Source organism: Nesoenas mayeri, assembly GCF_963082525.1.
Source record: "Nesoenas mayeri genome assembly, chromosome: 7".
NCBI lineage: Eukaryota > Metazoa > Chordata > Aves > Columbiformes > Columbidae > Nesoenas > Nesoenas mayeri.
The window spans coordinates 20,074,930-20,099,517 of record NC_137551.1 but is presented as its reverse complement, the minus strand read 5'-3'; the positions used below and the strand labels follow the sequence as shown (position 1 = coordinate 20,099,517).

The 24,588-nt window shown below is 38.6% G+C and overlaps 1 protein-coding gene across 5 annotated transcripts in view; it reads left to right on the top strand.

Annotated features, from left to right (window-relative positions):
• The first annotated feature begins 2,461 nt into the window (after positions 1 to 2,461).
• Positions 2,462 to 24,588, top strand: part of TNKS2 (tankyrase 2) — a 31,659-nt gene continuing 9,532 nt past the window's right edge. For 2 of the 5 annotated variants that reach the window (XM_080347479.1, XM_080347476.1), the window contains exons 1-21: positions 2,462 to 2,765; positions 9,084 to 9,308; positions 10,289 to 10,384; positions 10,704 to 10,740; positions 11,070 to 11,145; positions 12,208 to 12,302; positions 13,503 to 13,569; positions 15,194 to 15,380; positions 16,296 to 16,417; positions 16,917 to 17,008; positions 17,100 to 17,178; positions 17,840 to 18,011; positions 18,720 to 18,799; positions 19,230 to 19,375; positions 19,798 to 19,963; positions 20,260 to 20,479; positions 20,899 to 21,008; positions 21,488 to 21,559; positions 21,729 to 21,917; positions 23,320 to 23,572; positions 24,169 to 24,251. In XM_080347479.1, coding sequence (XP_080203605.1) covers positions 2,564 to 2,765; positions 9,084 to 9,308; positions 10,289 to 10,384; positions 10,704 to 10,740; positions 11,070 to 11,145; positions 12,208 to 12,302; positions 13,503 to 13,569; positions 15,194 to 15,380; positions 16,296 to 16,417; positions 16,917 to 17,008; positions 17,100 to 17,178; positions 17,840 to 18,011; positions 18,720 to 18,799; positions 19,230 to 19,375; positions 19,798 to 19,963; positions 20,260 to 20,479; positions 20,899 to 21,008; positions 21,488 to 21,559; positions 21,729 to 21,917; positions 23,320 to 23,572; positions 24,169 to 24,251 — 2,769 coding nt within the window. In that variant the 5' untranslated portion in view covers positions 2,462 to 2,563. The remainder of the gene's footprint in view (positions 2,766 to 9,083; positions 9,309 to 10,288; positions 10,385 to 10,703; positions 10,741 to 11,069; positions 11,146 to 12,207; positions 12,303 to 13,502; positions 13,570 to 15,193; positions 15,381 to 16,295; positions 16,418 to 16,916; positions 17,009 to 17,099; positions 17,179 to 17,839; positions 18,012 to 18,719; positions 18,800 to 19,229; positions 19,376 to 19,797; positions 19,964 to 20,259; positions 20,480 to 20,898; positions 21,009 to 21,487; positions 21,560 to 21,728; positions 21,918 to 23,319; positions 23,573 to 24,168; positions 24,252 to 24,588) is intronic. The other 3 variants (XM_080347480.1, XM_080347478.1, XM_080347477.1) reach the window with 2 other exon arrangements.

The following is a 24,588-nucleotide window of genomic DNA, read 5'->3' as shown; positions in this document are numbered from 1 at the left end:
TATAATATAATATAATATAATATAATATAATATATATTTTACATAATGTGAATCTCAAATGTCAGTGTAAGGGCTATTAATACACCAATCCTAAAATATGCTGAGTCTTTGACTCACTAAATTCAAGTCTAATTGAATCCTGCTCTTACAGCATCACATATTCAAAAATTATTTTCTGCTCACAGACACTTGCCATAGTTTTACACTCAAGCTATCAGGAAGCCATACTGGAAAAGGAAGTCAGGATACAGGCAATTGAGAATAGTATCTTTTAGGTGTAATGATGTGGAAAGAATGAGGAATTTATTTACTTAAGATATATAACAGTAACATATTTTATAATTGTACTCTTCTTCTAATTCACTTCAATGGTTTTCCATTAGCATTTGATAATAGCTTTTGCCAAGGAAAGAAACATAGAGTTTAAACAGAACTAGTGAAAAATCATTCTAGTTTTAAACTTCTTTAGAAGACCTTGGGAACAGGATGTGTTTCTGTGTACACAGGTATTTACACTTCCACACACTTTCAGATACACAGCCCCTTCTTCAGTTTTGAAAGCAGCCAACTTCAAATTAATGCATTTGCTCCTCCTGCTCTAGGCCTGAAGAAGGATTTTTCTCCAGCTATGCTAGTGAGACTAATAAAAGACACAAGCTGCAGCACTGAAGCTCTTGGTGTCAGTCTGTGGAGCCTGTGTGTAGAAGGGCAGTTTTAACTACATGTACTTGGGAGATGATGGAAAGGTCTGAGGTGGCTACAGGCCTACGAGACAGATGACAGTTTATGCCAGAACATTATGGCTACATGCAAAGCAGCAGAAGAATTATGTATATGACACAGCTGATAGAGGCACCCTGGTCATAGCCTGACTTTTCCTTGCCTGCTGAACACAGCTTATGATGTAAGTGGTGATAGGGAGAAAAGCCAGTGGGATGACAAAACACACCTGACAAAGGCATCACATTTGTCGAAGCACAGGCTTTCCATCCCGGCGCTGGCTGCATTTTTCTGTTACACTTCTACTGTGACTGTGTAAATCACTAAACTAAACAGTGCCAGGACACAGAAGTGTTGGACCTTGACCTGTCACTGTAGCATCGGTTTGGCCTGGGACAACTAGTAATTTCTGCAAAAAAATATTCCTGGGCACAGTTTAGGCATTTACATGGACCAGGGAGAGGCAACTTGGTGTAACTGCCTTGATCAAGAGACAAGGATATGTAATAGAATAGAAGTGCAAATTAGCAGCCCATCTCTTTCCTAGTTCTTACGCACTTTAATTTACAAGTACAAAAACAGTCTACAATTTCAATTGAGTTTGGAGGCACTTATCTTTCCTGACTTTGGAACAGGAAACTGCTGACCTGATTCAACTGCATTTTCCAAAATGTTCTATTATGGCATGAGTGGAAAAACGCTTTTCAAAATTACTGAATGAATCCTCCAGTTAGTCCCTACCACCCCCACCAAGCTTATTAGGCTTACAAGAGGGAGAAAGATGCTCTCTTTTCCTTTCTAAAGCTTTCAATTGGCTAAAGCCAAGCAACTATATTTTCTAATAGCTCCTTTCTGAGATTAGGAAAAAAACTGTGTAATTTATATTGTATAAATTCCATTTAGTAGTTAATTACCTTTTGAGCAACATATTTTGCTATGTAAATAACTATGTAAGGCTTTTGATCAAATCATGAAGTTATTGGGACCAAAAAAATATATCCCTCAATAGCTGTCACCTCCAAATCTACATTTAATTACTGTAGGCAGGCAGCAAAAGGACATTTGTTCTTCTAGGACAAATTACTAGCTCTGCATTTGATTTCTTGCACTACAATCTTCTCTTAAAAAGGAGCAGGCAGCAGGTTAAAGACAATGTGCATCAGTGGTGTCTTTTATCTTGTTTCCTCCCTAAGTTTGAAAGAAGTGGACAGAAAAACTGCTTCTGTTTTGCACTAACAGGAATCCCAGCTTCAGATCGTTTTCGCGGCAGAAAGGGCCTTCGCGGGGAAGCAGAGACGAGACAGCACTTTGACACACGAGTCCCGTGCAGTGGAAGCGGCTGGTAGGCCGGGAACCCCCTCAGTCCTGGGCCCTCCCTGGGTCGCAGCAGCCGCCGCAGCGCATTCCCGGCTCTGGGCCCCAGCGATGGGCGTCCGCCCCGACAGCGCCTCCAGAGCGCAAGGGCAACACCCGCCGCCGAGGTAAGGACCCGCGGGCCCCGGACTCCGCTCCGAGCCGCCCGGAGGCCGCAAGAGCCGCGTCCCAGCGCGCCCGGCACCGCCCGGCACCACCCACTGTCCCCGCGGGCAGCCGCGCCACTGCGCGTGCTCAGTGCGACCGCCCACGCGCGCACGCCCCGCGCGTGCCCAGCCTGCCGGAGCGCGCCTGCGCAGGGAGGTCGGCAGCTGCGCCGCCGCTGCTCCGCCCGGATCCCTCCGCCGCGCAGCGCCGGGCCGAGCGCCCCGCCCAGCGGCGCGTGTGTGGAGCTGCCGCCGCGCAGGGCCGCGGCCTGTGAGCGGGGCGGCGGGGGCTGCTCGGCCGCCTCCAGCGGGCCCGGCCCGGCATGGCGGCGCGGCGGTGCGCAGGCGGTGCGGCCGCCTTGGCCGAGGCGCCGGGCTGCGGCACCGGGGGCGAGCCGGCCCGGGAGCTCTTCGAGGCCTGCCGGAACGGGGACGTGGAGCGGGTCAAGCGGCTGGTGCGGCCCGAGAACGTGAACAGCCGCGACACGGCAGGCAGGAAGTCCAGCCCGCTGCACTTCGCCGCAGGTACGGGCCTCAGGCCGCCGGTACCGCCTCTGTGGGGAAGGGGAGCCCAGGGGACAGCCCCGCCGGGTGCCAGGCCCGCTGCCGGGCCGCGCTGCTCCGCTTCCCTCTCGACGCGGGGCCTGGGCAGGGCCGGGCCGCGGGGACGCGCTGGGTGCGAAGGCTCCGCGCAGGCCCCGCAGCAGCGGGGGCAGGGTGGGCACAGCGGCCCTGTGTGCATCCGGCGCCCATCCTGCGGCTGTGACCGGCCCTGGGCGCGACCCTCGCTGCTGAGGTGTCACCCGCTGTTTGCTGCGTGGTGCAGGTGGCGTCTTGTTTCTTCTGTTGGGGACACCTGGACTGAGGTTCTGACTGTTCGTGGTGTTGTGTGTGAGCTCTAACAGGTGACATATGTCCTGGGTACTGCTCCCATTGATTTCAGTAAGCCCGCTTGTTTTTGGAATTTCACCCATGAAGGGTGCCTGTCAGATAATGCTGTTCATAAGCTTTTTGTTTTCTTCTCTTTACTAAATAGGCTTTGTTAATTTGGGACTTAAATATGCAAACAGCTGACATCACAGAACAACTGCTTTCGCTGGCAACAGGCCAGAAGATTGCATCCCACCTTTTCAGACAAAGACCTGACTGTGACTGTTGTTTTCATGATGTTTGTTTTGATTTGATTACAGTGTTAGATTTGGGACCCCAAGGCTGGCAAGCTGCAGAAGACAGCAGCCTGTTTTCACCTAAACGACATGGATAGTAATAAAGATGTTTGTTTCTTCACTGGATTGTTTTGGAGAAGGTTTCTACTTAAGGTGTCCTTTCCTTGTGTTCAGTAGACTTAAGAGGTCTAAGTTCTTGAAAGCCTCATCAGGAGTTGCATTTCACAGATTTAAGAAACTTGATTGACAAGAGAGCCCAGGAGACAAAATATCCTGTCAGAGGAAAACATTTTTGCGGCACTTTTTTTTTATATGCAACAGTCCTGCCTGTTCACTACTGAACTCTGAAGTACTAAACAAACGAGTATATTTTCTGCATTTTGAAAAAGTGACTTAAAAAACAGAATTCCTGATCTATAGAAAGCTTTTTCTTTAAAAAATGTATAGCAATCAGTTAATGTAGTTGTTAAACTTCTCATGTTAAACAAGTTGGTGTGTGAATGGGAGAGGCCATTGCCATGCTTATGCCCACTTCAGACTTGATATAGAGAAGTTAAATGTTCCTCTCACAAGACTATAAGAGATGCCAAAAGTTTCTGGTTAACATATAACATAAAATACTTGTATAACTGCTTGAATTAACACTCTTGCACTGCTTCAGGTAGAACTCTGCTGTTGTCAGCCTACTTGTAGTAGACTCAGTGTGAAAGATGGACATAAGTAACTCCTGGATTTGGGGGTTATTGTTTTTGTTTTGCTTTTCCCCCATTATTCACAGTTGGAATAATACACCTTCTTTTGTCTTCTGTCTCTAAAGGAAATTACATTCCAGGAAGTAAAGCAAAAGTCTGCTGTGTTCTTGCTTTGTTTATTCTTGATGTGTGTTCTTAGAAAATACATAACAAAACTCTCTAGTTAGTTTCGTGCAGTTTCAAGACTTAGTTTATGGAAGAGGGGGAGCTGAAATACGAAGGCAGGTTTTGTATTGCCCTTTTTTCTCATTGCAGTGGCATTCTGGAGTCTGAACTTGCGTTCCATTTTTTAAGTATTTTCGCAGATTTTAGCTAACAATTTAAAGAAATAAACCAAATTGTTCTTTTTTCCGTATATTATTTTGTAAAGTTGGATTTTAAAATATTTTTTAAAAATATTACAAGCTTTCCCTAGGTGTGCATCATTATTAGAAGCAATATATATTGGGATCCTAGTGAAGGTTGCTTTTTAGATTTTGTAGTACACAATTGTGTGGGTGGTAGATAAGTTGTACTGAAGCTTAAGTCAAGAGCCCACCACCGTTTGCAACATAATAGGCTCAGTCCTCTCTCACCATATGCTACGTGTACTTGTTCAAGTCAATCCTTTCCATCACAGTGGATGTTAAACTTGAAAGTATCACAAGGTTTCAGGGACTCAGCAGGAACCAAAATGCCCTTCCTGCAAACTAAAATTCGTTTAAAAAAAATAGAACACCTGGGGCAGAGGAGAAGAACTGGCACTCAGTTGTTTGTGTTAGCTTTTTGTCCCATCAAAATTAGGTGAATATCAATTATGACATGACAGCAACTGTAAATAAGTAAATTTTATATATATATATGTACAGTTACGAGTTTCTGTTGTGATTAACATTCAGGATTTATCAGCTAAAAAGTTGGTAACTTTTCAGGGAGCAATAAGTGTCATAGATGGTAGAAGAGTTGACAGCTGGAGGCCATGGGTAGCCCTTCTACTTTGCAGTAGGAAATAAAGTGATCATGATGAAGATACAGTTATCTTGCACAGTTGCAAGCTGTGATACCATATAATTGGTCTTTTGATAGAAGCTCAAGAGCGAAAAAAAAAAAATCCACCCCTTAAAAATGACAATGTATTTAAAAAAAAAAGCAGTGAAGTGTTTTTTGCAACAGTGGACTAATAGCAAAGAGGAACTGTTACAGTAGATAGTGGCTCCCTTCCCTATGTCAGCAAAGTCAGTCCCCTCTTTCCATTCTCAGTGAAAACAAGAGAGAGGAAGGAGACCATCATACAGAGTTTGGCCACTTCCTCTGTACATATACATCCTTTAGAAAATAATGAGGAAGTATTTCTCTTTCCATATATGGTGCCCTCTCGTACAGATGCTTCCACAAGGAAGTAAGGAATCCCTGCTGTGCAGTCAGTGCTGAAGACAAGTTGCAAAAATTGATATGATGTAAATGAGCCTGTCTCAACCTTAAAATAATTTTAAGTAGTTTAGGGGTGTTGCTATACTACTTAGGTTATTTTTGAATGGTTGCAGGATCTGCACTGAGAAAAAGCTATGGGTTGCTCGTGAACTGTATCTGATTGAACCTATATACTAAATAGAGGACATTCAGGGGAATTCTCTACACCTATCATGAGGTTCACTACAGCTGATTTTCAATTATGATATTGATTCCTCCTAAGGTTGGTATTTTCCATTCAGAAACATGGCTATACCTCAAAGCTTTGAGGGTCAGGAGTCTCTTCTGTACAAATGCCCTAGTTTTGGTTGGGATAGAGTTAATATTCTTCCTAGTAGCTGATATAGTGCTGTGTTTTTGATTTAGTATGAGAAGAATGTTGGTAATACACGGATATTTTGGTTGTTGCTAAGCAGGTTTTATACCAAGTCAAGGAGTTTTCAGCCAGAAGGCTGCAGGTGAACAAGAAACAAGGAGGTGACACAGCCAGGACAGCTGACCCAGGCTGAACAAAGGGATGTTCCATAACAAATGACATCATGCTCAGTGTATAAACCTGGGGAGTTGGCCAGGGGGCTGCGTCTGCTGCTCGATAACTGGCTAGGTGTCTGTCAACAGGTTGTGAGCAATTCCATTGTGCATCGCTTGTTTTATATATTCTATTATTATTACTATTAGTATTTTCCCTTCCTGTTCTATTAAACTGTCTTTGTCTTAATGCATGAGGTTTACCTTTTTTCTGATTCTCTCCCTCATCCCTCTGGTGGGGGAGCAGTGAGCGAATGGTCGTCAGTGGTGTTTAGCTGCCTGCCAGGTTAAACCACAATAAAGAGCGACGTTTAGCTACCAGAAGTGTAGCTTCTGGACAGAGAATTTGATCAGAGACTTTTCTAACATAACTAAAGCAGTTCTGGAAAACCTTTTTTGGTACGGGAAGAAGAAGATGATACCAAGCAGTCTGTCATCAAGTAACAGCTTTGATGTGTTTGTAGGACTTGTAAAAAGTCTCATCTGAGTAAATTGTTGAAGAATTTAGCAAATTTAGAGAATACATTCAGACTAGAAACAATTTATTGAAATTTTGAAGATGAGAATTCAGGAGGACACATTTAAGGCAACAATATTTATAATATCTAGTTATGAAAGCTAAATATATTTAATAATTAGAAATATGCTGCATGTAATTTGTAGACAGTATGGCTGCATGGGTATATGTTAATAGGTACTGATTTTTTTTGGCAGCAGAAATATGTATGCCTGTGCATTGAATATGACTTCTTGTGCAGGTAAATTGTTTTTGCATGGACCATGGGTCTGATCCAGTTCTCATGTGAAGTGTGCTGAGCTCCTGTTTGCTGTTAGGACAGGCAGGGTACCTTCTGTTAGTTATGAGATGGGTAACTGTAATGTTGAGACTCAGAAGTTAATTTGCTGTGCAGTATGTGGTTCTATTGAAGTCAAGGTGCTAGCAAACCAAGATTTGTATTATTAGTAATGTATTTTAAAAAATTGGAGCACATCGTCAGTCTAGTCTTGTGGCTATTACTTGAAAATACCTTGGAGTTCATTTGGGGTTAAAAAGTTTCACATAAAATTATTTTTATAATAATCAGAAATCTGTGGGAAATGGGTTTTCTTACCAGACTTCTGAGAGAAGAGGGAGAAAAATAGAATTTAATAAAGGCTTTTCTGAATACCTTTTCTAGCCTTTTTGGTTTTTGCTTATACAGCTTGTAAACGAGATCACTCAGCAAGCAGGATCCAGAAATTGCTTAATAATGGCAGTGTTTGTTTCTCGAACTCTGAGTAGCAAAAGTGCTTTTTGCTTCGAAATTCCGGTTGCTGTCAGTCTGGGAGAAGGATTTACAGAATAGTCAGGTTTTAGTTAATGTGCTATGAAAAGCTGAGTTGCAACTAAAGACATTCAGTTGTAACTAAGGTGCTGGCACTTCTCACACTTTTCTGTAACTTTGTCACTGAAATGTCACTGAAATTTCTAGGTTACGATTGCATGGACTTAATACCTACCTATTGATGTTCCATGGATGAGTTGTAACACAGTTCAAATTTGCTACAGTCTATGTATCACTGGTGTTGGCAACTGTGTCATGATTCAGGCTGAGGGAAAAGCCCAAGACTTTGTCCCCATCCAGTTCTGCAGCTCTTCAGGAAAAGTTTGCAACTCATATTTAAAGTAAGGAATGCCATGTCCTGCAGATGCAGGTTATTTCCCAGAAGGTACTTGGCACAAGTCTGATATATACAAAACATGGCTCTTACCTGCCCTAATAATCCTGAGACCCAAAGAGACCTGTGTGAAACCTTTGGGGGATTTCTGTAGGCAGTGGCCTTTGGAATGTGACCAGATGGGTGTAATGACTACAGGCAGAAGTCCTAAGTTATTCAGTCCTCTTGTGAAGATACTAGAGAAAACGTGGATACAGTTGTTAAGTTTGACGTCCCGGTTTATTTGCTGTTATATAAATGTGCAAGATACAGCTGAAATTAAGCAATAGTAACTATAGAATGCGCTTATAAGAGTTAAGTACCTCATTTATGGTATGTTTCTAACCCCGAATGTGCAAGTGGACATATTTTTTTGCTGTCTATGAAATTGAATTGCAGGATTGTGAAAAAGTGCTTCAGAATGTGTAAGACTATTTCTGTGCTTCAGTCATGATCAAATATTTATAATCATTTTAGGCATCACTGAAAATAGATATTATGAATATCTTTAAATTATGCTTACGCATACTGTCATAAATTTCTTCAATAGAGAATGGTCTCAGATAAACTTTGTATGTCCATAGGGGTTTTCTTAAGTGATCGTTTCAAAGATGGAAGCTGTGTGCACAGTATCTTAATTATTCCTTAGAAAGCAAATAGCCATTCATACTTCTAGTTTTAACCTGAAAGCAGTGCTGCTTATGTGCTTGAAAAAAACAGCCAAACAAAAAAAACCCACAACAAGCAATGTGTTTCTATAAAATACTTGTCATGTTTTAGGAACCTTTTTTTAAAAGCTTAGAATATGAGTTGTATGTGCATTGGCTTGTAGCCAGTCTCATCTTACTGCTCCCTGGGCTCAGTATTGATCCTTCCACAAACTGGCTTTGAGTGGGCAGAGTATCATGCAAAATGTAGTTTGGCTTAATAGCCATATAAAATTACTTAAAAAGAGGTTTTGTTTTCAGTTTTTTGTTCTTTTTGTTATGTTTGCAATAAGCTGATGACTCATGGGAGCCCTATCAAGATATTAATTGTTCCGGTAATCTTGAGTGTTACTTTTCTGCTGGTTTTAATGTAATTTTTAGGGTTTTCAAAAATAGCCTTAGTGCGTAAATGTTCTTTTAGTAAAGAATGACAGTTGCAATTGTTAGTTAGAGTGGTTACTGTTAGTTGGTTTAACCTGCGTGTGTGGGACAACGAACTCTCTTAACCCACGCTGATACCTTTCTTCCCTTTATGTCTTCCAGGTTTTGGTCGGAAGGATGTAGTTGAATATTTACTTCAAAGTGGTGCCAATGTCCACGCACGAGATGATGGAGGCCTTATTCCTCTTCACAATGCTTGCTCTTTTGGTCATGCCGAAGTTGTCAATCTTCTGTTGCGGCATGGTGCAGATCCTAATGCTCGGGATAATTGGAATTACACTCCCCTTCATGAAGCTGCCATTAAGGGCAAGACAGATGTCTGCATTGGTAATATTCTCCCACTCTTTCTGTGACTAACTCATTTCTTTTCACTGTGAAAAATCAAGAACCTTTTAAAGACCATTTTTACTCTCTGAAGCTGTGGTTGGCATAAGGATTAAAACTAAAAATCTTGTATAAACCTAAATTTATATGCTAGTTTTATAAGAAACAAGTTTTTTAGATGTTTTTGATAATTGCCTAAGTATGAAGGTTCACATTGACATAATGGGAAAAGAGCTTTAGAGTGACATTATGGAGCTAGATTCTCTTCTACTCCAGCCCAGGCTCTTATGCTGTCTTCTGCTGCTGCTTGCAGTGCAGTGGAAAGAACAAAACTTGTTTTAATAGTGGATTCATTCTGGCTCTATATGTAGCAACCATATTAAATTAGTTACGGGTAGGAGCTAAGCTTCAATTATTGACCACTTGTTTTTCCTACACAGTTCTTAAGAGTTAGGAAGAGGTAGAAAGTTACGTATGAGGTCAGGAAACTAATTTTGTGATTGTGTGGTTTGCTCCCATTTACTTTATTAAGCAGAACATATGGAGACTTGCATATATAACATTGCCTGTTTGTCCTCAATATCAGTGCAAGATGCATGGCCTGCTATGGCTGCATACAGTGTAGGGCAGGCACAGGCACTTGTGGATTTGAGGCAGAGTGATCTGGAGCTGATAAAATGTAGCTGCTGCTACATTTTGTGTGGTACGTCAGTCAGTGTCTTTCAGTTGAGATTGCCTTCTGCCAATCTGTAATTGTCCCACCTCTGCTCTGCTCTTTTCTCATAAAATATGTACAGGCATGTTTCACTAGTTAAACTTTTCACAGCTGATGTTAAGGAATTCTATCATCAAAAATTTGCTAGGGGAAGTTAGAATCAGTAACTGGATCTTTCTTTTGTTGCTTGTTGCTTACAGTAATGATGCATCTCATAAGCCTTGTCTTGTAGAATTGTTTTGTCATGGAAAACTTTGGCATTTTGTAGTACTGCTGCAGCATGGTGCTGAACCAACCATCCGGAACACAGATGGAAGAACAGCTTTGGATTTAGCAGATCCGTCTGCGAAAGCAGTGCTGACTGGTAAGTGATAATCTTTAGATTACATTATGACTAATAACAGTCAAATGAATGTAATACAGTATTTTAAGGTTTTTTTCTTTCTGATGTTACTTTAACTTCTCACTGTTTTGTAGTTCTAAATAGAAGTTCCCATATGGCCTTCATCATCTCAGTCGTGGAATGTGTTCTGCATAAACAGTTTATTGTGCTAGCTCAGTCATCAACTGTCAGATTTTTAGCACTTATGTTCTCTAAAATTTGAAAGAGGAGGATAAGTAGTGAACTTCACAAGTATAGATAATTTATCTAACAACTAAAGAATCTCACTTTTGTCTTCCAGGTGAATACAAAAAAGATGAACTCTTAGAAAGCGCCAGGTATGCATGTTTGGAAGATATCAGGAATTTAGTTATATTTTCAGAGTTGTCTGGGGGCTTGTATGTAATGAATGTGTATATATATATATATAACTTTTCAGCTGGCATTCCATCTAGATGCTGAACTTGGGCTGTTATCTGTGAATAAAGCCACAAAAATAATACTGTAAATGCCTTTTGCCTTTCCTTTAATGCTGACAGTACAGAAGTAATGTATGACTTCTGAACAGATATGCTGAACATTATAGCAAGCAAAAATATAAAAGCATAATAAGCTACTAAAATCTGGAATAAAAAGGATTTTGTCCATTTCATATCTTGTTTTCTAGGACTGGAAATGAAGAAAAGATGATGTCTCTTCTTACACCGTTAAATGTTAACTGTCATGCAAGTGATGGCAGAAAGGTATTTTTGTTTAATCCTGTTGTAGAATTAGTTCACTCTTATGTGTTTCCCTGTTATTTTCTTTAATATATGTGGGAAAATAAGATTGTATCTCTCTAGCAGCTAGCTGATTCTTTTTGTTTGTTCAGCCTTAAAAGGACAATGTAGGTATTACCATCTATAAGCAATAAACAAGTATCTTTTCAATTGGAACTTCTGTTTGACCTTCATGTCTGCAGTAATAGAGAAGCCTTCTCATAGATTCTTGTCACTTTCCTAGAGACACACAGGCCCCTTATTTGCCATACATGCTAGGCAGGTTGTCACTGCTCTTTTGGGAACAAGCTGTTCATAGATATAAGTATTGGCAAAGAACTACATGAAAAATGTTCAAAATCTCCATTTAAAAAAATCTTTATAGTCTCCTGGGTTCATCCCCTAGCCTACCAGAGCTTCAGATCACTGAGAATCAATTTTTGGCATCTACATTTTCATTAACTGTGTGTAATCATTCGTTTAGGTTTTGCTTGAATTTATTTTCCTATTTAAGGCTTTGTGGTAAGATATTGGGATCTCCAAAATGCCTTTGCATCTCTATTTTCACATCTTCTAGTTATAAGACTCCTCTTCTAGGAACTGTACAAACCCAGTTTGTAAATGAAGAGGATAAGATTTCACTAATTTGTAGCTTTGCCCTTGGTGCTGCTGATGGGTATGCTTGAGTGCGTTTGCTAGGGAAGATCATAGAGCAGTTATTTGACTGCTCTGTGGGGAATGAGAATTTAGAAGAGTTTTCCCCTCCTCCCATGAACATACTGCACTCACTGACATTAACAAGAATCTCTGTTGATAATGCCTAAACTTAATCAGGATTTGTGTTCATGGTGACTCTAAGAGTAGTCAGTAAACAATTAACACAGTTACCAAATGTCTGATTTCAAGCACTCTTTTTTCCTTTTTCCTATGTTGCAGGTATTTTTACAGCTTCAGTAATTAGCACTCTTAACAAGTTTTGAAAAAAATAAATATAAAATGAACCCTTGATTTTGTGTTACTGATTGCTTTTACATTCTGTCGTTTCAGTCTACTCCTTTACATTTAGCGGCTGGGTATAACCGTGTAAAAATAGTACAGCTCTTATTGCAACATGGGGCTGATGTACATGCTAAGGATAAAGGGTAGGTTCATTTTTCCTTTGTTCAGAATAAACAGAATTTGTTAAAAGTTGAGATGATGTAAAAACCAGTAATACTATTTTAAATATAAAGAATTTCTAGGTTGAGACCGGTATGCAATCTTTAACCTTTATGTTATGACAGAAACACAAAGTGTATAGGGTTAAGTTTTGTGAATCAGTAGAATCCAAATTAAGCTGACCATACATCATTCTGCCTTTTAGGTATCATTAGCCAAATGGTGATCTTTTGTTTAATGAAATACATTCATACACCCCTGTGAAGTCAGCAAATATTTTAATGACTTAATCAATGCTAATTTTCTTTCTACGTTTTAAGTTTCTACACTTCTTTTTGCAAATAATGTGATAAAATATAAGATCTGTTGCCCAGAGGTTTTATTTGGACTACATTTTCAAGCATTTGGTTGTTATGTCAGGAAAAGTAGTGAAATATAGATATGCTAAGTTAATTTAGTTACATAAAATATAACAAAAACCCTATTTTTAAATTGTGTATTTATGTACATTAAAGATCATAGAAAGCAAACTCTTATTCCTCGTTTTTCCTAAGATTACTTCACAGCTACATAAAGAGCTGCCTGATCAGACAGCTTTAATTGTCCCTTTGGGCTTGGAATTCTCTTTTGTCATTTCTCCCTTACTAGCCCACAGTGCAAGTATTCGCTTTGGGCAATTTCTCATTTGCTCTTAAGACCACTGAGTTTGAGGGAGCTGGCTTTAAAACCTCTAACTCTGCCGTTAGTGTAGAGCATGTACAGTTCCTTAAACATTAGCCAGTAAAACTTCTTTAGTTTCCAAGGGAGAAGATAATCTTACAGCAATATTGTTGTGGAAAAGGAAATGATTACTGTCTCTCCTGAAAACCCCCTGCACATAGTTCTTCCTGCTTAGGCTTCTGATTCTGAGCAGAACAATTTCATTTGCAGTAAGACAGTGCAATTAATTTCTCATCTTCTGATTGTTCTAAAAGTTTGTTGTTTTGAAAAATGCTGATGGGATTTTCTGGATTGTTCTCCAGTTTCTTATTTCCCCTCGACTTCATTTGAACTATTGTACTATATGTACTATTTTTGTAAAGTTATCAAGGTATAACATAGTACCATAATCTGTAATGTTATAGATGCATTTGGAATTGAAATACGCACACCAAGATAATCCTTCCCCTTTCTCTCCTATATAGAGATTTGGTGCCGCTTCACAATGCCTGTTCCTATGGTCATTATGAAGTAACAGAGCTTCTAGTAAAGGTTGGTCTTTGAAGAGCTTAAATTGCACATTATTAAATAAGAACTATTTATAATAGACACATACAAGGTGTATATTTTTTTATTTTGTACTTAGATTTACAAAACTTAAAGAGTGATAGATTGCTTTTGCTCTACATGTTAGTGATTATAAACCTGGAGCTATAGAATCTTCTGCTTGCAAGGAAGCTTTTTCCTTATAAGTGTGCTTTCTGCTTTTAACTCTCTCTGCTCAAAAGTTGAATGGTTTTGTACCACCAAGTAATTCTTATCTCAACCTTCCCACCCTCACCCAAAAAGCCCACAAAAAAACCTCACAAAAACTGAGCAATATTATGAGTTTGACAATAGAAGACTGTTTCAGAAGGCAAAGTATTAAGAGGTTTTTGAATGGAATACTAGTAAAGATCATAAATGTTTTAACATTAGAGAGTAATCAGTCTCTTGAGGGAATGAACTTTACATCAGTTCTGGCCTTCACCCCAAAGAAAGAAAAATATGTCACTTTTTCTCTCAGAACTGAAGTGACTTATCTGGATTATGTTAGTCTTGAAGATACAGTATGATTCTTGTCAAACTAGTGGCTCAAACATGTGGCCTGCAAAAATCTGAGAGTATTGTCCACCCAACTGTGCCCATGCTCAGCTGCTGCTGCAAATTGTGATCATTGTAACAGCTGGGAATGCTCTACATGTTTGGATGCTCAGGGAATAGCTGTTGTTATTCTGTCCTATGTGTCTCAGTCCCCAATAATTCCATGTGTCTTTCTATTTACTTAGCAAAAAATATGCAAAAGATATTGAAATAAGCATATAGTAAGTATAAATAGTCCAGGTTTGTTTTGGTTTTTTTTTTACTTCAGAGGCCAGTTGCTAAGTGAATCTTTACAGTTGTGGTACTAGACAAAGAAAAACCACTTGCCTAGACACCACTGTATATCCTAACTGTTAAGCTAGAGTTGCATTCCCTGTTGGATTTCTGTTCCAGTGAGTTTTGACTTATTTTTTGCAACGCACTACAGCTTTAACAGGAGCAATGGGAAAGAGCATATCCTATCAGACTTGCTTGCAGACAGGACTCAAGGTGCACACAAAATGTTATTGGAGAAGAAGTACACAATTATTAAACATCCAAGAGTATTATTTGCATAACTTTGTACTTAAAAGTTTTGAATTGAACTCAGTTTTACCTGTCTCCTAGATATTCATGTCTTGGGGATTATTCACAAAACATGTATTTATTTTTAGTGCAGCTGTTCACTCTAGACTTTTTCTAGGGCAGTAAGAAATGCTTGTTCAAAGGTGGTTTGGAGTATATGAATTATTGGCTCTTTCTCAGATTTGACCTATAGCAGAGCTACTCTCCTTTTGGAGGTGCTGGAAAAAGTCTGGAAAGACTAGTCTGCCTTTTGCTTCTTTGGATGAACCTGTGAGACAATAAAGAATTAAAAACCGCAATGTGCTGAAATGTTGTGTTATACTGAAAATTAATGTCTGGAGAATGCATACAGTTTGCATACAAACATTGATTTTTATTTTAACAGTCTACTGGATTGAAACTAATGACAGAAGTCTTTCTAATTACCTGTTGCTGATATTGTGTCTTTTATACTCCTTTTCTTTTCAAGCATGGAGCATGTGTCAATGCGATGGATCTGTGGCAGTTCACCCCTCTGCATGAAGCAGCTTCTAAGAACAGGGTGGAAGTGTGTTCTCTTTTGTTAAGTTACGGTGCTGACCCAACACTGTTGAACTGTCACAACAAGAGCACCATTGATTTGGCTCCAACACCTCAGTTAAAAGAACGATTAGCATGTGAGTATAACGTGAGATCAGTTTTATGGTTATAGATTGTAATGTATACTTAGGTTCCCTAGACAGTGACCTGCCAAAAGTCAGATTTGGAAGATGTTTACACTTCCCAAGCAGTTGTGCAATGCTGGACAGTAAATTTCACTGTTTATAAATCGAGATTGCTAGATTTTCCAGATGTAGGCATTTAAAATAATTTTATTGTCAGTTTTATAGTCATGTGGTTGTGGTGGGGTTTGTGGCTTTTCTTTCCTGAATATATGCTTTCCCTCACAACCTTGCCAGTGCACTTTCACACTTTCATTTTCCATGCTTGCTCCTGTCATTGCATCAATGCTGTTGAAATATTATGTTTTTTTCTTCCACTGTCTTTTGTTTGAAGAAAACATAACAGTTCAGAATGGTGAATGTGTTTGAGTATGCCATAATTGCTGAAAGATCAAATAAATTTATGGAAGGCATTGCTTTTTGTCCAGCAAACTTAAGGAGTTGAAAAGAATGCACTCAAATTCTGTCCTTGAGCGATCAAACAACAATTTTCTGGAATACATAGAAAAACTATCAGTAAATACTACGTTAGACTTCATATAGCATCTAGAAACGTTTTTGCAAAAACAGGTCAGGAGTAGGGATTTATGTGTGCAAAGAGTGGAACCTAGAACAGTGGTGAGTGAAACAAATCTTGTTCAGCCAGTTTGGATGTCTCTGGCTTTGGTTTAGAAACAAAGCAAATTCCTGTAGTGTTTTGAATTAGCTAGCAAGTTCTGTCTAGTCATGTAAAAGCTTAAGTCTGAGTTGGAAATACCTGTACCATGGTCTGCTGAATAAAATGAGCATTTTTATCTGAAAGAAACAATCCTCTTGATCTTTCTTGAGTTAAGAGTGTAACCTTCTGGTGTGTTTTTGTTTCTCTTAAAGATGAATTCAAAGGTCACTCACTGCTACAGGCTGCAAGAGAATCAGATGTAGCTCGTATAAAGAAACATCTTTCTTTGGAGACAGTGAACTTCAAACATCCTCAAACACATGAGACAGCACTGGTAATACCACAAGATCTCTTAATTATTTTGCATGTGTTGTGGCTGACCTAAACATACTAGGTAATAGCTTAGGACTAAAAATTTCAGCATCAAACAGTGTAATTCAGACCAACCTGGAATATCCAGTGTCTGCTTAAACAGGTAACATTGATTAATATTTTGTTCTTAATGTTAAGACTGATCCAAATTTCCCGTTTATTTGAGGTTGTCTAAATTACTCTTTTTCTGTACAATAGTTTAGTTTTAAGCAACAACAAGCTACGTACATTAGCTTTGTTTGTAAAGCTTGAAGGTTTCCAGCAGTTAGTGGAGATGGAGCTCTGGAAAATACCAGAGTAAATCCAAAAGCCCATGTGGATCTCCCAGATTAATAAGCTTTTACATGCTTGAGGTTTTTTTCTGTCGTCTTTGCACAAAACCAGCTCTTAACTGCCAGCTGATCAGTAAAACCTGTATATTGCTAGCTAGTTGTTAATGCTACAATTTTCAATGTTCTCAGCACTGTGCTGCTGCATCTCCATACCCTAAGAGAAAACAAGTATGCGAATTGCTGCTGAGGAAAGGAGCCAACATCAATGAAAAAACGAAAGAGTGAGTGGTTACAAGTGTATACTGCTAAGTATTAGTTTAGAAAATGTTGCAAAATACATTCTGAATTATTCTTTGTTTGTTTGTTTTAAAGCTTCTTGACTCCTCTGCATGTGGCATCAGAAAAGGCTCATAATGATGTTGTCGAAGTCGTTGTGAAACATGAAGCTAAGGTATGAGTTATTATTCATACTTTTTGTGTTGAGGTTTGCCTACTATATAGATTTTCATGGCAGCAGAATGGACAGCTGAGTAGACAGACTTTTCTGAAATAATTCATTTTGGAAGGTTGTAGATCTATACACTGAAGGCACAGTCCATCAGTACAGCCTGACTGCTGTCAAGTTTCCAAAGCAGTGATCAAAATCAGAGGAACAGTAGAACATACAAGTAACATTTGGGTGCAGAGTTTTAAGCTGTTAAATACACCTTGACTGAAACACACAGGAAGTCCTCAATTTGAAAGACCTCAATAAGCCAATGCAGGTAGAAGGTATTTTACAAGTTAGCACTGAGGATTTGTGTTGTCATGAGCAAAATAATGGCCTACTTCTGTATGTGGTAAAACTGCTGTAACTGTTTGTTTCTACTGGATTATTCACATGGCTCTAAAAGGGGGCTGTTCTTTCTCAGTAAATGTATTAATAATTATAACTTTATGAACTGCTTTTGTTTCAGTTTTATCTTTCTAAATGTCATGACCTTTGGAAATACACTGAATATGTTCTTTTAATTAAAGTGAGAAGAATACTTGTAGAACTCTCCCAGTCAGTAATGAAAACAGCTTTAATATTAAGTTTTGATGGACATATTTCTTGTCTGTGTTATTTTTAGGTTAATGCATTAGATAATCTTGGCCAGACCTCTCTTCATAGAGCAGCATATTGTGGTCATCTTCAGACCTGCAGGTTGCTGTTGAGTTCTGGATGTGATCCTTCCATTGTGTCTCTGCAGGGCTTTACAGCCTTACAAATGGGGACTGAAAGTGTGCAACAGCTACTACAAGGTACAGCTGATTTATTCAGGATGCACTTCTGAAGTAATGTGGTGCTTCATTTTACTTGCCATTTCAAGTGCTGTCAAGAAATAATAGTAAACACAAAAAAGTACTTTCTGTAAAAGACAGTACTGGGTTGTGCAGTACTTACTCCATAACCACGTACACAGGGAGGGTGCCTGCTCAGGTGTGGTTAACAATATAATTTACTCTCTAGTATTCAGCTACATAGATTGTCAGAAATCCTCAGAGTATTTCATGGTATAGCCACCTGGGGTAATTTTGGAGAAATCCTGATGTAGGGAGGGGGGAATCTTGTAAGCAGAAAATTAGTTTCAAAAGCAAAAAAAATGGCTGCTTTGTATTTGTGAGCAGCGGCAACAGGGTACATGGATTTTCAAGAGTAAGGTTTGGACACCATACAGATAGATAAGCTTCTTGATATAGTCTAATTCTGAAACTGAGATAAGAATGTTTAGTGCATACTGCACTACTTCAAAATAGATAGGAAGCACAATGCTGAAGGCAACTTTGCAAATACTGTTAGAGCAAATAGCTACAGCTGTAGATAGTAAGAAAAGACAAAACTTGTCTGTGGCTGGTTAACTTTTTTTTTTTTGGAAGGGAAATCCTTGAAATAACTAAATGATTTCCTGTTTTAACAAAAGCCTTCAACTACATACACTTACCTATCATGTGATCTCCTTTATTTTGCAGAAGGTATCCCATTAGGTAATTCTGATGCAGATCGACAGTTGCTGGAGGCTGCAAAGGCTGGAGATGTGGATACTGTAAAAGTAAGCTTAAACCTATCCTAAAAGTAAGAGGGAATTATACCCCAAACTGTAATTTCTGGAAACAGTCAATCAAACAGCCCTTCACTGTCTGCTTTAGAGTTGTGATCTGTGTTCTGAAACCTTTGTTTTGCACAAATATTATAGATGACAAAATGTAATTTGTGTCACTCCCTACAGAAACCTGTCTTTTATAAAAGAGTAAATAAGAAGTCAAAGGTGTGGATTTGGGAGGAAGGAGTATTTAATTTTTAGGGGGAGGACACAATCTGTGAAAAGTAAAGGTTTTATGTAAAAATAAATGAAGAAATAACCCCTCTTTTAAATGAAAGCAGCTTTTCAAAATTAGGTGTGTAACAACATTTTATGACTAAACTGAAACTGTGCCAACACTGTATATAGTGATGTATGTTTTGTTTTGGGGATTTCACAGAAACTTTGTACAGTTCAAAGCGTGAACTGCAGAGATATTGAAGGACGTCAGTCTACACCACTTCATTTTGCAGCTGGATATAATAGGGTGTCTGTTGTTGAATATCTTCTCCAGCATGGAGCTGATGTGCATGCGAAAGATAAGGGGTAAATACTCAAATGTACATTTTCATGGCAATTGTAGTTGCTGGTACCTGTCAGGCTCTTGAATATTTCTAGCTGATAACTATCCCATCTTTATTCAGACATTCATTTTTTTTTTGTTTTCATGGCAAGTTCTGTTAGAATGAGGATGTTCAGAGTATCTACAAAAGCATTTGCAGTACTTGAGACTAGACCATCAAGAATTTCTCTTGCCCTGTATTTTTTGTTCTCTTAAGTGCCACTGCTGATGGCATTTTTACCATTTTGACAGTAGATATTCCTACTACATTAGACTATTGTGGGAAAAAAAAAAAAAAAGTTATGGTTTAATTATTGAAGGTGCATTATGTTTTAAGTTTATATCATTTTGTGAAATAAGACCCTATTTCAAAATATATTTTTTTCTCTTTTTTAATTGTTTCCAGAGGTCTTGTTCCTTTACATAATGCTTGCTCATATGGTCACTATGAAGTTGCAGAATTGCTGGTTAAACATGGTGCAGTTGTCAATGTAGCTGACTTGTGGAAATTCACTCCCTTGCATGAAGCTGCAGCGAAAGGAAAATACGAGATTTGCAAACTCCTGTTACAGGTATCACATATGCCGGAGAGAAATTTATTTTCTTTCTTGTTCAGTCTGAAATATGATTAGACCTCTCTGAGAAATTGATTTGTGTTTTCTGGCTTCTAACTTGTAGTTAAATGTATGTTTTCAGTACATGGGATACTGTTAGCAACTATGTTATCCTTTCTCACACAGTAGATGGAACTGTCTGTCTGAAGGATTCAAATATGTGTCAGAATATTTGCGCAATAAGGCATAAGATGCCAAAGGTGCAACATGTTTTTTCTACTTATGTACTTAACACCTGTTTTTGATGTGCACAGCATGGAGCTGACCCTACAAAGAAAAACAGAGATGGAAATACTCCTCTAGACCTTGTTAAAGATGGCGATACTGATATTCAAGACCTACTGAGAGGAGATGCAGCTCTGCTAGATGCTGCAAAGAAAGGTTGTTTGGCCCGAGTAAAAAAGCTGTGTTCACCTGACAATGTCAACTGTCGGGACACACAAGGACGGCATTCAACACCACTACATTTAGCAGGTCAGTGTTTTAATAAACTGTTTTGATCAGAGTTATTAGTTACTGTGGCTGAACTTTCTATGTCTAAGCAACTGTAAAGTGTAGCCTCAAGTTAGAGGATTCCGTATTTTTTCTTTTTTAAAAAAAAAAGTCTTTTGCACATATTCATTTTATGTTCCACTTCTAAACTATTTAATTACTTTAATTTCCTATTCTCACTAGCCAAAGAGGATCTTTTATTGTTTATCAACAGAGGTTTTAAAACCAAATCCTTTTACAAAGGCTAAAGCTGTCTTCACTAAGAGATAACACACAGTCTTCACTGGGATTAACATCTTAACTTTCAAGTAATTGAAGTGAATTATTACTTCTCTACAGTTTGTTTGAGGATTTTTTTTTTTAGTAAGTTCTATTTATTCTGTCTTTTTGCAACCTTCCAGCTGGTTACAACAATTTGGAGGTTGCAGAATACCTGTTACAACATGGAGCAGATGTGAATGCACAGGATAAAGGAGGTTTGATTCCTCTGCATAATGCAGCATCTTATGGGGTAAATATCTCAAACTTTCTGAGGCTTTATTTGTTTTTAAAATAAGTAAATAAAGTGATACATTTCATTGTTAGCACTGTGAGCCAGTACTCCCCAGAACACCTTTGCCTTTGAGATGTAATCTTATTTGTGAAACACACACACACACACACACACACACAGATCTATTGTTGTCAGCTCATTTTATAGGTGAAGACTCTTACATTTGTAAAATCATGATTGGAGTTTACAGAATTGATTTTTCTTAACACGAATGCTTAGAATGCCAGCAGCCTGAATGGTGTTCCCTAAAATGCATTTCCTTACTTGTGCCAGGCAAATTTTGTCAGCAAGATCTGATTTTCACTTATTTCGCTGGTATTGAGACATTAATTGTATTTGTGGACTTCCTGGATCTCTGTGCTTAGATCAACTCTTTAATCAAAACAGTTGGAGTACTGTACAAACTGAAAGTTCAAATTCAGGTTTTTTTCCTTTAGATACCCGTGGATTTGGGATTCTGTTGTAGTCTGTCCTTTTTTCACAAGAGAAGAAATCTTGACTTTTTATTGGTATGTTATAGTTGAGGTAGAAAACACCATGTTTTAATACCTTTTTAAAATCACAATGTAGAAGTAAATGTACTCTAAGAAAATTCAGAATGATAATTACAGAGAAGTACCAGTAATAGTTTAATATACTGTGGTACCTTGGAATTTAATGGGTGTTTTTATTTTCCAGCATGTCGATGTAGCAGCTTTGCTTATAAAGTATAATGCATGTGTGAATGCTACAGACAAATGGGCTTTCACACCCCTGCATGAAGCAGCGCAGAAAGGAAGGACACAGCTTTGTGCCTTGTTACTGGCACATGGGGCTGATCCTACTCTGAAAAACCAAGAAGGACAAACACCATTGGACCTTGTCACTGTAAGTGATGGGGCTCTTCTTGGGAAATCTGTACTGCTATTTGTGGCAGCTCATCTAAAAGCTATCCTTTTTAAAAAGAATAGTAATATAGCAACTAATGCAAAATGTGGTTTCTCTGGTGTTTATATGTGTCTGTAAGGAAAGTAGTAGAGCCTTTATAAACCTTCTTTAAATACTTTCTTGCTCAAGACTTCTATTTCAAGATGGAGTAAAAAAAGAAAAAAGGCACCAACAAAAGGAGTTCGTGCTTATAATGTGGTTTTTAATTCAGTACCTATAGTTTGACTAGTATTGCAGAAATAAAATGTAAGCAGACTTTGTAGCAACAGAAATTTAAGAAACTCTCTGACTGCTAAGTTTTTGGGTGGGTTTTTTGTTTAAGTAATATAATACAATTCAAAGCTACACTGGGAAGTGTTTTGTTTCATTAATTCTGCTTGCCAGTAGAAGCCTCTGTTCATTTTTCCAAGCAAATTAATTCTGTTTAACTGTCCTTTAAGTATTTTAAAAATATGGAAGTCTTTACTTTTTACTTTATTACAGTTTTTGTTGATAAGCATTTTACAGTTTCGTGTATGCAGTTGGCACAAAAGGCAATTTGTAAACTGCATTGTGAACTGCATATTTTTCTGATATGCATTTATTTATTTTGCAGTATACTTAATGTCGAGGGTTTAGATTGCGGGATGACAATAAAACCCTGTCAGATGTATTGTTAGCCCCCTCTTCCCCCCCCACCTCCCCCTTTTGCCCCTCCCTCTCCCCACTTCCCACTCAGGACAGGCGATCGGGAGGGAAAGAAGGACAGAGAGAAGAGAGTTGGAAAAAATTAAAGATGTTTTACTAATGCTACTAATAAGAGTAGAGAAAATAATACAAAATATACAAAACCAATCTTGAAAGTCTCAGCAACTGCAGAGCCGGCACCCGAAGTCCTGGATTGGACTCTGCAGCCAACCGGAGCTGGATTCAGTCTCTCACTAGGCCTCAGTTCGCAGGGACGACTAGCAAGGTCCTCTCCTAATGTCAGCCATAGGGAAAAAAGGGACAAGATCCTCGTGATCTCCCACTTTTATATGAAGTATTCACGTGAATGGAATGTTATACACAGTTGGTCAGTTTCTTGGTCACTTGTTTCTCGTTACCCCTCTCACGAGATGTCCATCCGTGCTTATCAATAAGTTTGCATTCCATTGCTAGGTTTACCAAAACGTGTCTGGTTCTCCAGGAAAATGCGGTTAATATGAAGGCTTTAGCTGACAGGCAAAATTCACTGAAAGAGAAACTTGTTTTTAACAAAACCAGGACACTTAAGAAGTCTGGAATAATGATAATGCATTCTAGGCAAAAATGTTGTGTAAAAGTGTTCATCTGTTTTACTAAGTTGTTTTCTGCTATTTAGGCAGATGATGTCAGTGCATTATTGACAGCGGCAATGCCTCCTTCCGCCTTACCAACTTGCTACAAACCTCAGGTTATAAGCGTGTCTCAGACTACGGCTTCTACGGCTGATTCTCTGTCATCTGTTCCATCCAGTCCATCCAGTCTGTCTGCTGCAAGTAGTCTTGACAACTTGTCTGGTAGTTTTTCTGAACTTCCTTCTGTTGTTGGTACAAACAGTGCAGAGGGAGCTACTGTGCTGGAGAAAAAAGAAGGTGAGGCTTTCTCAGTTAGGAATGAGTAACATTTTCTACCGTATGGTAAAAAGAGTACACAAGTGTAAAGTTTCCTACACATTCACATAGTTACTATGACATATGCAGTATCCCTATTCCTTAGGGTGTCACTAATGAGGAACAAAAGTCTTAGTCTTGTAGTATAAGATTTTAGTACTTTCCCCCTGCAGAATCTTTAAAATGTTCCCTTTTTGCTGTACAGAATTGTGTTCTAAAAGAGAAGTCAAATGAAATATGGCTCTATACCAAGCAGTATTTTACTACAAATTTTATCTAGTTTCAAAGAGGCTATTTCTATAGGTTTCTATTACGTTTTGGTTCTCAAAACATGTTCAGTTTGAATATGCATTTCTGGTAGCTGGTTAGTTTTGTGGAAGCACAGCTCTTGGGGGAGAGGGGGCAGAAATCTTAGAGTACTAGGGTTGATTAATAGTTGCCACTGGTTAATGATACAGATATTTATTCCCCATCTTCAGAAGACTGGGAATTTCTGTCTCGTTGCCAGAGACAGTGAGATGTGTATATTTTGCAATACATGTATGAATGTTCAATGTGAGTTTTTCTTTTTAACGCAGTTTCGGGTGTAGATTTTAGCATAAATCAGTTTGTGCGGAACCTTGGCCTTGAACATCTGATTGACATATTTGAGAGAGAACAGGTGAGTAGCTGTATTTATTTCCAGATACTCAGCTAGAAAGCAAGGGAATAAATTCTGCCTGTTTAGAATAACATAATGAGACTTAAAATGAGGGAATGTCAAAATGAGTGAAATGAAGGAAAGGAGTGCAACTATGGGGTTTTAAAATTGTTATATAATATATATATATATATATTAAAATATATGTATATATAAAAATCTGGGGGCAATAATGTCTGTATCAGTGAGACAGTGTAGACATATTTCCTTTCATGTGGTGTAAATGATGTAAGCAGTCAGTGTTGATTAGTAATTTCTGGTTTTGTTTCTATTAAGTTGAATACATCTAGAAAAATGT